Source organism: Aulonocara sp. 'chitande type north' Nkhata Bay, linkage group LG20 (assembly GCF_057382095.1).
Source record: "Aulonocara sp. 'chitande type north' Nkhata Bay isolate Kocher_YH1m ecotype deep benthic linkage group LG20, A_spYH_male_GT1.1, whole genome shotgun sequence".
Classification (NCBI taxonomy): domain Eukaryota; kingdom Metazoa; phylum Chordata; class Actinopteri; order Cichliformes; family Cichlidae; genus Aulonocara; species Aulonocara sp. 'chitande type north' Nkhata Bay.
The window spans coordinates 9,733,106-9,746,827 of NC_141363.1; the positions used below are offsets into that span (position 1 = coordinate 9,733,106).

At 40.4% G+C, this 13,722-nt stretch overlaps 1 protein-coding gene across 2 annotated transcripts in view; it reads left to right on the forward strand.

The window, feature by feature from the left end:
• Window positions 1-13,722, forward strand: part of nphp4 (nephronophthisis 4) — a 173,969-nt gene that overhangs the window by 141,802 nt on the left and 18,445 nt on the right. For both annotated transcript variants that reach the window (XM_086276157.1, XM_086276158.1), the window contains 2 exons: window positions 8,199-8,388; window positions 9,066-9,149. In XM_086276157.1, coding sequence (XP_086132283.1) covers window positions 8,199-8,388; window positions 9,066-9,149 — 274 coding nt within the window. The remainder of the gene's footprint in view (window positions 1-8,198; window positions 8,389-9,065; window positions 9,150-13,722) is intronic.

A 13,722-nucleotide genomic window follows, 5' to 3' on the forward strand; every position in this document is an offset into this window, starting at 1 on the left:
TGTCTGTGAGGTGGTGTCAGACTAATGTCCTATTTTTAACCCTTTATGTGCTGCCATAATTATATTTCCCACTCTCATAGACCAAAAAGCTCGTGTTTCAATCTTTAAAATTAAATGGATTTTACAAGTTTATAGGTTTGCCCCTGTTCTAGCACACCAACTGTGAACATGTGTTTTCTATACTGTATGTGTTTTCGATTATCAAACTATAACTAGCCTTGCTCCACCGTGAAACTGTGTTCACACTTTCTGAATGTGTTTCCGTAGGTGACAGTAAAGCTCTAGAGATGATGTTTTTGGAACCTATTTTCATGCTGCTTTAGGAAATGATGCTTTGTGTTCACACTTGACACTCCTCACTGTGAAACACATCCCATCCAAAAGGGTACACACATTTAGGCTATCCACCTATCCCTTAAACATTTACGTCATCAGCATTAGTATCAGATACTGCCGTTATTACCACGTGGTGAGGGCAGAAAAATTTGAGATATGAGCCATCATTAACAAAGAGGAAGAAAGAAGATGGCCTTCTACACCCTTTTTAAAAATCTTAATTGATGGCTTCAAGTCTGTTGTGTATAAAAGGTAACAAGTGGTGTGCTGAATCCTTATTCCTTCATATTATCATCATTAGGGCGTAATTAATTGCAAATGCCATCCCTACACTCTTTTCATAGACTTGTGATTGTCTTTGTCTTGGTAATATTTTTCAACTATCAGTGTGGTTCAAATTATTATTTTTAATGTCTTTTTTTCAGCACACATTTTTACTTGCCATGGTATGAAAATTACAGCTGACACTCATGGCATTAATGATGACTTGAGTTATTTAAGTGTTGCAGTAAAACCATGCATAATGCACCATGAACAAGCATGCACAAAACCGGGACAGTTTGATAAAAAATATGCTTTTTGCTTTTTTTGAATTGAAACTTTTTTTCCTCAAACACAGGCTTTAATCTGTGTCTACAAATGATACCTATCCGGCATAAAATTATGACCACCTGCTCAATATTGCATTGGTCCTTCTACTGTGCCAAAACAGCCTTCATCTGTCGATGCATCTCCACTGGCACCTGAAGGTGTCCTGTGGTATCTGGCACCAAGATGTTAGCAATAGATCCTTTTAGTTGAGAGGTGGGAACTCCATGGATCAGACTTGTTTTATCCAGCACGTCCCACAGATGCTCGACTGGATTGAGATCCTGTGAATTTGGAGACTAAGTCAACACCTCAATCTCATTTTGCTTCTCAAACCATTCTTTTACTTTGTGGCAGGGAACATTATCCTGCTGAAAGATGCCACGGACATAAGAGAATACTGTTTCCATGAAAGGGTGTCCATGCTCTCTGGTAATGCTTAGGTAGGTGGTGTGTGTCAAAGTAACATCCACATGGACGGCAAGACCCAAGGTTTGCCAGCAGAACACTGCCCAAAGTATCACACTGCGTCCGATGGCTTGCCTTATTCCCATACTGCACAAACTTGGCCATCCACATGACGCAAAAGAAAACATGATTCGTCAGACCAGACCACCTTCTTTCATTGCTCTGTGGTCCAGTTTTGATGGTCATGTGCCCATTGTTGGTGCTTGTGCTGTTGGACTGGCATCAGCATGGGCACCCGGACTGGTCTGCAGCTATGCAACCCAATACGCAACATAGAATAGAATGGAACAGACCTTTATTGTCGTGTACTTCAACAACGAAATAGGTGCCCCATGCTCCGTGCAAAAGTAAAATATAAATAGTAAGACAGCAGGAATAAGTAGCAAACAAAAGAAATATGTACAGCTAAGAAGAATATATACAAAACAAGAGAAAGGCACACATTGGAGAACAAAGTGCTTGGAAGCAATGCAACAGGACATGTCTGAGTGTAGAGTCTCTGTGTTAGTGGCCTGAGTGATTAGGGTTATTTAGAACACAGTTTAGAGTGGTGAGGTGGGTGGGAATAAACCGTGATTCACTGTAAATTCTGGCATCTTTCTGACAGCCAACATTAACTTTTTTGGCAATTTGAGCATATAGCTCGTCTGCTGGATCGGACCACACAGGCCAGCCTTTGCTCTTCAAACTCAAATTCTTATGCTCGTCCATTTTTCTTGCTTCTAACACATCAGACAAAATGAGGACTTTAGATTTTGCAAACATTAATCAAATCTTGCATGGTTTCGGATACCTTACAGTGCTTGTAATGTGCCAAAATACCACTTGATCATTTTGAGGTGAGAGCAAATTTCATAAGTGTTATGATTTTTTTGCAGTAGATACTGCCAAAGATAGTTTAGTTACAATGAAACCAGAGCAGGATGTAAAAGTGGGGGGAAAAAGCAAGCTTTACTTAAAAAAAAACAAGGTCCTAAAAGCAGGTAAGGCATGAGGTGCAAAAAAGTTTTCTGGAAAGCAACGGCAAAGAGCACAGAAGCAATCTGGCAGAGTAGCAGTTGCGAGCTTAGGGTATATATCCTGCAGGGTTGATTAGTGAAGTGGCTCCTGGTGATCAGAGGCCAGGGAAGATCAGGTGATGCAGGCAGGAAAGCAGGGCAGGTGAGAGTGGCGAGTCTGAAGAGGGAGAAGATGGTTTTGTAAGAAGATGAAAACCAGACTGAATGAATGACTACATGAAAGAAATAAAGGCAGAAAAGAAAAACTATGACAGCTGCTGGCTGCCATGTTTCTGATTTGACTATCTTTATCAAGATCATCTGTTAATGTACGGAACAAAACATGATTGCATGCTTACCCTCTTTATATGTTTCATAAAAGCTCGTGTTGCTTATGAAGCATTTTAAGACATTTATTTCTTATGTAGTTGGGGGAGAAAAACCTCCTAAACAATACGTGAACCTAAATCTGAAAATTGTTTCCTGTGAAGAAATTTAAAGCAACCAAATTGTGATGCAACTCGAAATGTTTTAAGAATGATTAAGAATCTCATCATCCAAAAGCTGTTGTTAATTAGGTATATACACAGTTATATGTGTAAATATGCTTCTAAAAGGGTGATACGTCAACAATGGGAAGATTATGTGATAAATTCATGAAGAGGTTTGATTGTGTGACTGTGTATTTTTTGCAGGTCTGAGTCACATATTGCTCACTGATTTGAAATGATGCATGTACGTGTAGGTGTGTGCTGGTGTGCGGGTTTTCATCTATTACATTTTTAGGACTTGAAATTGGGTTTTTTACATCAGTGGGCATTCTCTGTACATGCATTATCATGTTAGCCTGATCCAGTTGCTTCCGGTTTGGGGTGAAGTTTGGAGCAGTTGCTGCATTGTTGGCCACAGTAATATATCAGTAAGGTTAGCTGGATTATTCATTATAAGCAAGATTAAATAATGGGCAGTCTTTTGCACAAGACATGGGATGTGATTATTGCAATGATAATAAGATGAGCATTGCATGATTATAAAGACTTTTTGGCTTGACTCTTTACTTTCAGAGGTACTGCAGGCACTTTAGTCTGAGGAAGTTATTATAATTATATTAACAGTGTTTGCTGCACTGTCCTAAAATGTATTAAAGATAATTAATTTCATTATTGAGATGCTTATGTGTTTAATTTGCTGGGCACTTGTTGCCACCCCTCCTTTCTGCTTTTTGCAATTTCAACCCTATTGTGTGAATCTCACGCAGGTGCTCTGTTTTACATAACTTAACATCGACCAGGTCTCCACATTACTACATTTGCTAATTATACATAATGATGATCTCTGCCAGTGTCTGTGTTCTGCCGGAGAAAAAAGAACCCATTTTTCTGACCACATTTCAGTTGTTTTATCAAAAAAGTTAAAAATCTAAAGTTTTCAGTGTAGTGCATTACATTATGTTTTAACATTTCACAGTTTTTCATGTACGTAAGCACCTTTCAACCTCTCCTTTCCAAAACTCTGACAGTATTTGAATGTGTTGACTTCATGTCTAATTACACACCCTAATCACCCAAATCTCAACAGGTTCTCCTGAGTTACATTCAGCACAGCACAAGTCTGACCTACAGTACGTGCAGTCACTTCAACAGATCTACAGTATTATGATGCACTGACATAGTTATATATACTGCAGTGGATAACCTGTAACTTGTAATTCTTGGAGGATGGGGGATGAGAGAATCATGACGATCATCTGCTTTGTTACAGTAAGATAACAGTGACATCATTCACACCACTGGTTTCTATGGTAAATGTTTGGTAGATGTTGAGATCATTTCTAAATATAGCTGTGAAATCATTAACATAAGATAAGATCTTAACAACGATCAGCACTTTACTATTACAGGAGTCCTGTTTTTAGTCTCGAATGCTTCCACTTTGCCCTGCAGTTATGGTTACAGCTGACTGAGGAATATCAAGAAAGTTTAAAGTTAAAAGGACAGGAATTTTACTACTAATTGTTGCATCAGTGGCATTTTTACATTGCCATGATGCTGTTTAGAATGACACCTTCATTTGGTCTTAAAAATCCTATCTCAGTCAATCTCTAATTAAGGGGACTGGCTTTGACTTTAGTGTATGTCTAGACCACAGAACACCACCATATTTCTGGGTGTAACAAACAATGTTGCGTAATTTCATGTCTGGCCATGAAAAAAGAATATTTTTATTCCTTCCACAGCACAATCACTTGACACAGAGGCACACATTATGTTCGAGAGATGCTAAATACCCTCTTTAATCTGCCCATAGCAGCCATTATGGCTGATGTTTCCTGAATCACCCATTCTGGTGTTTGTTTCCTTCAGTTAGCATCATAGTTAATCCCCTCTCTTTGAGTCTTTTGTTAGTGATTCTGCTCATGCCTGAGCTTGGATTAGGATATATCACATTGATCAACAAATGCTGCAGTGCGCTCTGGATGACTCATTATGGCATTAGCCCGGCCACCGGGCCTAGCAGGTCTAATTGAGAGTCATCAATCCCTGCATCTGTCCTCTTGCTGGCTTAGCACTCTGTTAGTTTTTTCATTTCTTGATGAGACGGTGTGACACTTTACACCAAACCGTCTGTCACCTCTACCAAGAGCCCTGAAATGTGTAAATTAACGAGCAAGCGCCAGCATTGGATGCGCTTTTCCTGCAGCCCCTTTTTATGAAACAAATGCATAGTGCACTATGCAAGGCACTGCTAATGACACATTTTCATTTTATAAAACTGGTATTTAATCATAGATAAGCAGCGCTGTGATATGGATTATTGTAATGTACATGTGAATGCTGTTTCCACAGACACAAGAGGGAAATTTATATAAAATCAATATTAACTGGGTTCATTTCAGTCTTTTGTGTTCTTTAACATGTTGCAGGAAATACTGGACTGTCACATAGTTTTGTTGCAAGTTCTGTCCTTAATGTTATTTGGAAACGGAAATCTGATTGATAAATTTGTTTTCTTTGACAGATCTTAAACTCTTTGTTCACACACAAAAAAAACACCTTTCCCACAAGCTGCTCTTTTAGGATGACGGTTCTTAGAAAGTAATCTATATAGTTAGTATTGCTGCATTCATTGTGTTAGTATGATTTGTCTTCAGTACAAATAACAGCCTGTCATAGGCTAACACAAATGTATACACTGTATACACTTTCTATACACAGGAATTAGGACATAAAAAACAAGACACATTAATATAAGGTGAACCAGATGCTGGAAGTAATCACAAACTTTAAATGCTACAGGAAAGCTTCATGGATGAAATATAGTTTGATGACAAATTACAAAGAATTGGTGCCCTCATCTTTTACCCATATACTGTTTAATGTATATAACAGCCAATACAGTTTTCCTTAACTATGAGGTTAAGTATTACTCACAGTAGTCCTCTTTAGTGTCTTTAAAGGGACGGAAGGTGTACAAAAACAACAACACTGGCCTGAATGACCGTGTTTTCCCGCACTCTATGAATTGCAGTTTGTCCATTGCACTGGAGTTACTCTGCACCTACTTCCTTGTTTATATTGTGGCCAAATAATTGACAAGGAGCTTTCTTGAAAATGTAAACCGGTCCCCGGGTCAGCTCTTTGTTCTGCAGGAGCAAACAAGAAAAAAACAAGTTTAACCTTTCACTGAAATTTGAGCGTCAGACTTTGAAAGGAGAGTACTTAGTGGCAGGCTAGGCTAGCTGTGGCTTTGATGTTTGCAGTGGTTTCAAGCCCAGAGGCTCCTCTTGACATGGAGGAAAGGTTTGCTACCTGTTGCCATCCATTTTCATGGCTACTTTTCACACTTGGCCTCACAGAGCCCAGCGTGAGCCAAGACTGGTGGCTAACAGAGACAGAAAGAATTCTGCTTCATCCAACTGCTTTCTATCTCATTACTTTTCACGCTGTCATTATCCATGTTCCTCTCTGCTTTCTCGACCCTTCTCTCCTGCTGTCCTTTTAATTATCGTCTTCGTTTTATTCCTTCTCCCTTTTTACTCTCAACCTGTTTTTCCTCATTACCTCATTCCATTTTTCAATTTTTTTTAAAGGCGTTATCAGCCTGTGGTCTTTGTTTGAGGCTCAGGTGGACAAACACTGCTGGGATGAGCCGGAGGCAAAATCCTTTATTTCAAGTGCACAGGTGGGAATAGCCAAATAATTTTCATAGAATAGCCTGTTGCATCTCTCCTTAATGTTAGCGAGGTGGGGCCCTGAAAAATTCATAAACTCACTCTCCTATTGAGAGACATTTCCCTCTCCATGCCTGTGGCTTGAAACCTTTGAAGTTTAAACCAGCACTCCTCTTTATGCATTTGTGTGTGAAATTTTTGCATTCAAGGGAAGAGGAAAGCATAGAGGCAGACCTCCCTTGGTTGGAATGTGTTATCTGCGCCTGACTTTTCTCCCTGGAAATCCATTTGTTGAGGAGTAGAAGGGAGACTTTCACTGACCCCTGTACACCTTCCCCCCTGTCTACTGTTGATAATTAAAAGCAACGAATTGTGTGCAAGCGGTGTAACTCTTGGCCGTGAAATTTTGGTCACTTGCACTGCAGTGAAATTTACATTGCGAGATTCAGGTTGTAAGTGTGAGAGGTCAGTATTATTTTTTCTGTTTAGCTCAGAAAGTGAAGGGGGGTGAACGTTTAGTGCTCTGTGGGATTTATATGCAAATAGGTGTCTTAACGGTGCGGTCAGTATGTAAAGGATCTTTGGTTCTTCTCTCTCTTTTTTACTTTTGCCTTGAAACGAGTCTCAGATCATTATGCTAGCATATATGCATGCACGCTCTGTTCCCCAAAGTTTTCGTACTTATCTAAGCACTCTGTTTAAGGAATTTTTTTTTTATTATTATTTCTATCTCTGTAATACGTCACTGAGAGCAGATATGCCTAATATGGTCATCTCAGGCACACAGCTCTTGAACCAACCGCGTGCTGTTTGGACCTTCTGTTTGCAAGGGGCAGCCAATCAGAACAAATCTGGCTTAAAGGGAGTGTGATCTTAATGGTAAAGCTAAATTGTCGTTAAAATGAAGGACTGCCCCAGGGCCTGGTTTTAGATAAATTTAGCTTTTCTGGGGGAAACTATGAATCATGCAAAGCTATTCTTGTTCAATCCAAGACTAAAATTATGGAGCTGGAAATGAGCACATTAGTTCCACTATAAATATATTTCCCCTGTCACCTAGAATAATCTACAGAAGGACATAAAATTGTCAGAGTGGAGTATTATTGGGGGCTTGAAGTCAGTTTTTTTAAGGATTGAAATATTTGTATTCTTGGTCTGTCACTGTTGTGACCTCGATCTTCCTATCTCTATGAACTGGATATTGCTTCACTTGTGTGCTGTGGGATTTGTGGGTGGTTGTTACAATGCTCTCCAATCGCTTGGTCTGGCCACTCTTGAAAAAGACGGCTTTATCTAGATGAGACATTTACTTCAATAATTAAAAAATACAATAATTACAATAGTTTAAAAAGTGATGGCGGTTGACTCTAAATATACAATCAAATGACAACTTAATGCTTCTTCTTCTCTACATTAATTTTTTGCACCTGATTTTAGTTGAATCTTCAGCATAGGGTTTATTCTTCTATATTCCTCTCGGCACAATCTCGTCATAGCTTGTAATAAACGCTGTAGTATTCTGCAATGAGGGATCTTGTCCACGTAACAAGTCCAGCTTTGATCCCCTGATGGATCTCTTTAAAAATATGTAAGAGCCTCCTTTCATTTCAATTGTGGCCTTTAATCTTTTCATCCAGTGTCATCACAAACACTGAGGAGTGGCGTTACTTCAAAGCGCTAACCAGAACTCCTACCCCGCTGGAGGAAAACATGTTCCACTCGGAGCAGGGTGCTCCAGGTCCTAGGGTTTACCTCCGGCCCAAAGAGAGCCTCCACGTGCCCCTGAAATACCAAAGCTTCCTCTGCGACCACACCATGGCCCTTCAGGTATGGTGCAGAATAAAGGTGCACTCTCACAGCATGTTTTATAAAGTGTGAACTTGCTCTGTAAGGAAAAACCACATTCTTGGATTGGTAACTATTTCTGGCTGCAGGATGTTAGACAAAATTAGATATATTTTTTTTAATCAGTTGTTTTTCTTGAGTCCTTTAAATGTTTAGATTTGTCTTACAGTAAGAAGCAGTCACCACATTTTTATCACTACAAATGAACGATCAAAGTAACTTGTGTGAACCTATAAAAAAATCTTCTTTCATATACTGATCTCATGTCATTTAAAAAAAATGGGAGTAAGAGGTGGAGCATGATGAAAGTTTATGTAACAGTCGTATAAATGTCAGTACACCTCAAGGTTTCTGTAACCAAAGCCGACCTATTTCAAGGGCACGTTTTACACACATAAAGCCAACCCAGTCTTTGTAGTTAATTTGATGCCAGAAGTACAGTTCAAAATAAATGTCATTTAGATTGGCTGCGCTCTTATCTTCTTCTAGATGAAGGTAGTTTTTAAACCCTTTGGTTATATTCTGCTTATCGTGATTGTATACAGTTTTCTTACTGGATGTGCAAATGCAATTTTTCTTTGTGCTCTTTTGCTATGTTTTTTTTGGGGTAGATGTTCATTTTTGATAACAAATGTGGGCTTCTTATCAAATCCTCACAGGGACCAAGCCTGAAGGCTACAGCCAGAGGTTCCCAGGTGGCCAAGAAGAATCTGTCCAATATTATTGCTGCCAAAACTATCAAGGTACAGAATGTGTTACTTATGCTTTAAACCATTTTTATATTATATATCTGAAGTCTTTTGCCTCTCAGTCCCTGATTTGTTTTTCTTCAGGCTGAATTTAAAGTGCAGAGTGCATCTGCTCTTCACTTTGCACTTTAATGTAAATGTTTCTCTGCCGTAACGCAAGCTTTAGAACTGAGATCTACACTTTTTCCCATATTTGGCTATATAAACTGATCATTTGATTCAGGTGAGCTGAGAAAGATGAAAGTGCCTTAAACGCGACATATATTATAAAGCTTGTGATTAGAGATGTACCGATCCGATATTAAGTATCGGTATCGGTCCGATACTGACCTAAATTACTGGATCGGATATCGGAGAGAAATAAAAAATGTAATCCGATCCATTAAATATCAAAAAAGCAGCTCACATAACTTGCGACATGGCGTAACTCGGCTCATAACTGTAGCGCGTCGGAGCAGTGTGCGTCACGTGATAGAGCAGCGGTGGCGTGTGAGATCTGTTGTCTGGTTCAGCATTTGGTGCCTCGCTACCAAACTGGCATTTCATCCCAAAGTTATCCCAGAGAGAAGTAAAGCAAGTGTGTAATCTCTAAATGTTTGTGAAGCATTCCAGCGTTAAGCTTGCCAACCGATATATGGAGCGACTGCCTCTTCTCTCTCCCTCCCTCTCCTGCTGCTACTTCAATCGTGAAACTGATCAATGATCAGCTGATCGGCTTTTCTGTCAGTCCGTCTCTCTTGTTTGTTTATCTCCCACTTCGCGCCAGAAAGAGGAAACCAGCGGCTGACCAACAGCAGCACGTTTAAGATTGATAATCTGTTGTTAGAATTTATTTAATATTACTTTGTACAGCTGATGGCTGGTAACTGTGCAGGGGCGGATCTAGCAAAGTTTAGCCAGGGGGGCTGATAGGGCATGAACAGGGAAAAGGGGGCACAAAGACATACTTTTCTTATTCTCATTTAAAATGTCTAGTTTTTAATAATGAATTATCTGAATCTTACACCCAAAGTTTTAATCTGATGTAAGAAGTATAGAAGTCCATTACTGTATATAGTAACTATTAAGTCTAATATACCCTAGTAAGCTAGTACTTTTTCCTTTGGGAAAGTACCATGTGTGCAGTCTGCAGTTCTGTTGAAGAAAAATGTTGAATCTATTTAAGTATTCTTGAAAAATAATTTATTTCTGTGCATTTTTCTTTTCACACTGCATCAAATTAAAGTTGATTACGTCGATTAAGCATCATGAGGTGGAGGGTGGGGGGTGGTTCCTTATTTATTATTATTTTTTTGCTGGGAGTTTGCAACCATATTAATTTAGGTTGCTTACTCTTTAAAATACCAGAATAGGGAGGATGGAGTAGGTTTAAGTTTATTAGATTGATCAGTATTGCTGAACTATGAAATATTTTGGGTGCAGTGTATTTTTTGCATACAGGTATAACAGAATAGCTTTAGTGTTTGCTTGTTTTGTTAAACTGGAATTTGAACTTATACAAAATGCAGCAAGATATTAAAAAAACAGTTTTAATTAAAAAAACACACTATATCGGATTTATATCGGCATCGGCCGATATCCAAATTTATGGTATTGGTATTGGACATAAAAAAGTGGTATCGTGCCATCTCTACTTGTGATTGCAGTTTAGTTGGGTTAACCTCCTGCTAGATCCCAAAGTCTAACAACATCCACTGTACCCGCACTCCCAGACAACTCTCTGAGGAGTGGCAGTGCACCGCCTCCTCCCTCCTCTCCTCTCCTATTCTTTCCTGCACAGTCACAGCACAGACCCAAAGAACACTTTGAAGTGTCGACTATTAAAAAAGTTACGCTAGCCAGACAAGATTGTCAAGCAAAATTATATGCTGAAAATCACTTTTATCTTACTGAACATTGTTTATCTTCTCCAACTGGCAAATGTCAGGGTGGAGAGTTAAACTATCCCAGGCTAGACGACAGCTTGACACGTCTGGTTAATCTACTTTAAATGAACCATGCATATACAGTATTACTCTGAAGTTATTTGACAGTATTAAGAACTTATTCAGCTGTTTATAATATGTAAGACGGTTAGAGGAGGGAGAAACACTGTGAACAGGCTTGTTGGGCTGTACTATAGATAAGTCCTCCACATCACCACGTGAAAGAATATTCTTTGTGCTGCAGTTGTCACTAAAATTAAATGCTGTTTCTTATGGAATTCATTAAAACGAAACTTAAGGCTTCTTGTTAAATACTGGAGCTTAAATCTCACGTTATTGGAATGTAGCCTGAATGTGCTGAAAAACAATATATTCATCACCTCTCGCTAACCTGCAGGACCTTACAATAATCCTGTTGTTGGTGTAGAGTACAGTACCCAGAAGCTCTCACATTGCACAAGCTGATGAAATATTTGCCAGTATGCCAAGCGTGCGTGTGTGTGTCTGCCTGCAGTTTGTGCGTATTGTGTGCCGGTGTCAGCACTGCTGCTCTGAGCAAAAATCCTGTCAGGAGGTCAAAGAGGTCGGGTCTGGATCAAATCTGTGTCCCGCTAAAACTGACAAGTCCCAACAGCAGCGCTGTCAGGATGCCAGCTTTGGCACGGCTGTCAGTCAGCACACATCACCAGAGCCAGATATGGGCCGCTCTTGTAGGTCAGCATTAGCCTGCAAATCTGACGCATCAACGATTTGGACAGCTGCTGTGTGTTTAATGACCAGATTGTGGGAAGTTAACTTCAGAGTGTAGGGCATTCCTCGTGGCTGAAATTTGAGTCTGTTTTAATCAGTTGCTGTAGTGTTCCTTTATTTATTTATTTATTTTGTAATCTTTTTTTTAATTCTAGCACAGCAGGTGGGAATGCAGGAGGTGGGACAGAAACCATTTTTTAAAAGTTTTTAGTTGTTACCTGGGGTGATGCATTAGATAAGATAAGATAAGATAAGATAAGATAACTCTTTATTGTCATTGCACAGTCATACATAGTACAGTAGTACAATGAAATTGGAAAAACTGTCCTACGTCGGCACTACATATAACACAACACGACACGATATGACACATCACAACGTAACAAACAACACAACACAGTATATTAACTTAGTATAAAAAAGAAGAATAAGTGTATGTGTATTGCACACTGTTATTATTGCACATTAATTATTATTGCACCTTGTTATAAATATAAATATTATTGTTATCGTTTTAAACATTGTTACCTCCCCCTAAAAAGTCCAGGGAGGTATCCAGTCAGGTCAGCTATTTACATTGATCAGGGCTATTGCCCTGTTGTAAAAGCTGTCCTTGAGTCTATTTGTTCGGGACCTCAGCAGCCTGAACCTCCTGCCAGACGGCAGCAGCTTAAACACCCGGTGTCCTGGGTGTGTGCAGTCCCGTAGGATGCTGCGTGCCCTCTTGAGACAGCGAGTGCTGTACAGGTCCTTCAGGGAGGGAAGAGGATGTCCAATGATTTTTTGGGCCATGTTGATGACCCTCTGGAGTGCCTTTCGGTGTGCTGTGGTGCAGCTGGAGAACCACACACCGATGCAATATGTCAGCACACTTTCAATGGAGCAGCGGTAGAAGACGGTCAGCAGCTCCTTCTTCAGGTCCATTTTTCTGAGGATTCTCAGAAAGTGGAGACGCTGTTGGGCCTTCTTTAAGACCGCAGAGGTGTTAGAGCTCCATTGGAGGTCTGTGTCTATGTGCACACCCAGAAACTTGAAACTGGAGACCCTTTCCACGCACTCCCCGTTGATGCTGACAGGCTGCAGCTCGGACTTCCTCCTTCTGAAGTCAACTACCAGTTCTTTTGTTTTGGTGGTATTGAGGTCCAGGTTGTTGTCTGCACACCAATCTGACAGCCTCTGAACTTCAGCTCTGTATGCAGTCTCATCTCCCCCTGAGATGAGCCCCACCACAGTGGTATCATCTGCAAACTTGATGACTGTGTTGTCTGGGTGGGAACTAACACAGTCATGTGTGTACAGAGTGTACAGTAGGGGACTCAGTACACAGCCTTGTGGAGAGCCGGTGTTGAGGCTGAGGGCTGAGGAAAGATGAGGCCCCACTCTAACTCTCTGTACACGGTCTGAGAGGAAGTCTCTGATCCAGCGGCAGGTGGTGGAAGGAAGTCCAATTTCCAGCAGTTTATCTATTAGTCTGTCCAGGAGTATCGTATTGAAAGCAGAGCTAAAGTCAACAAAGAGCAGCCTGGCGTAACGGCCCTGCACTTCCAGGTGAGAGATGGTGGTGTGGAGCGTTGTAGCAATGGCATCTTCAGTTGATCTGTTAGCTCTGTATGCAAACTGGAGCGGGTCGAGTGTGGGTGGCAAGCAGGACATGATGTGACGTCGGACCAGTTTCTCAAAGCACTTCATTATAACAGGTGTTAGAGCAACTGGTCGGTAGTCGTTGAGGCTGCTAATGTTAGTACGCTTTGGCAGTGGGACAATTGTGGCTGACTTTAGGCACGGCGGGATGCAGGACTGGGACAGTGAAGTGTTGAAGATCTTAGTGAAGACCCCAGCCAGCTGGTCTGCACACTCTTTTAGGACCTTTGCGGTTACCCCATCTGGTCCGG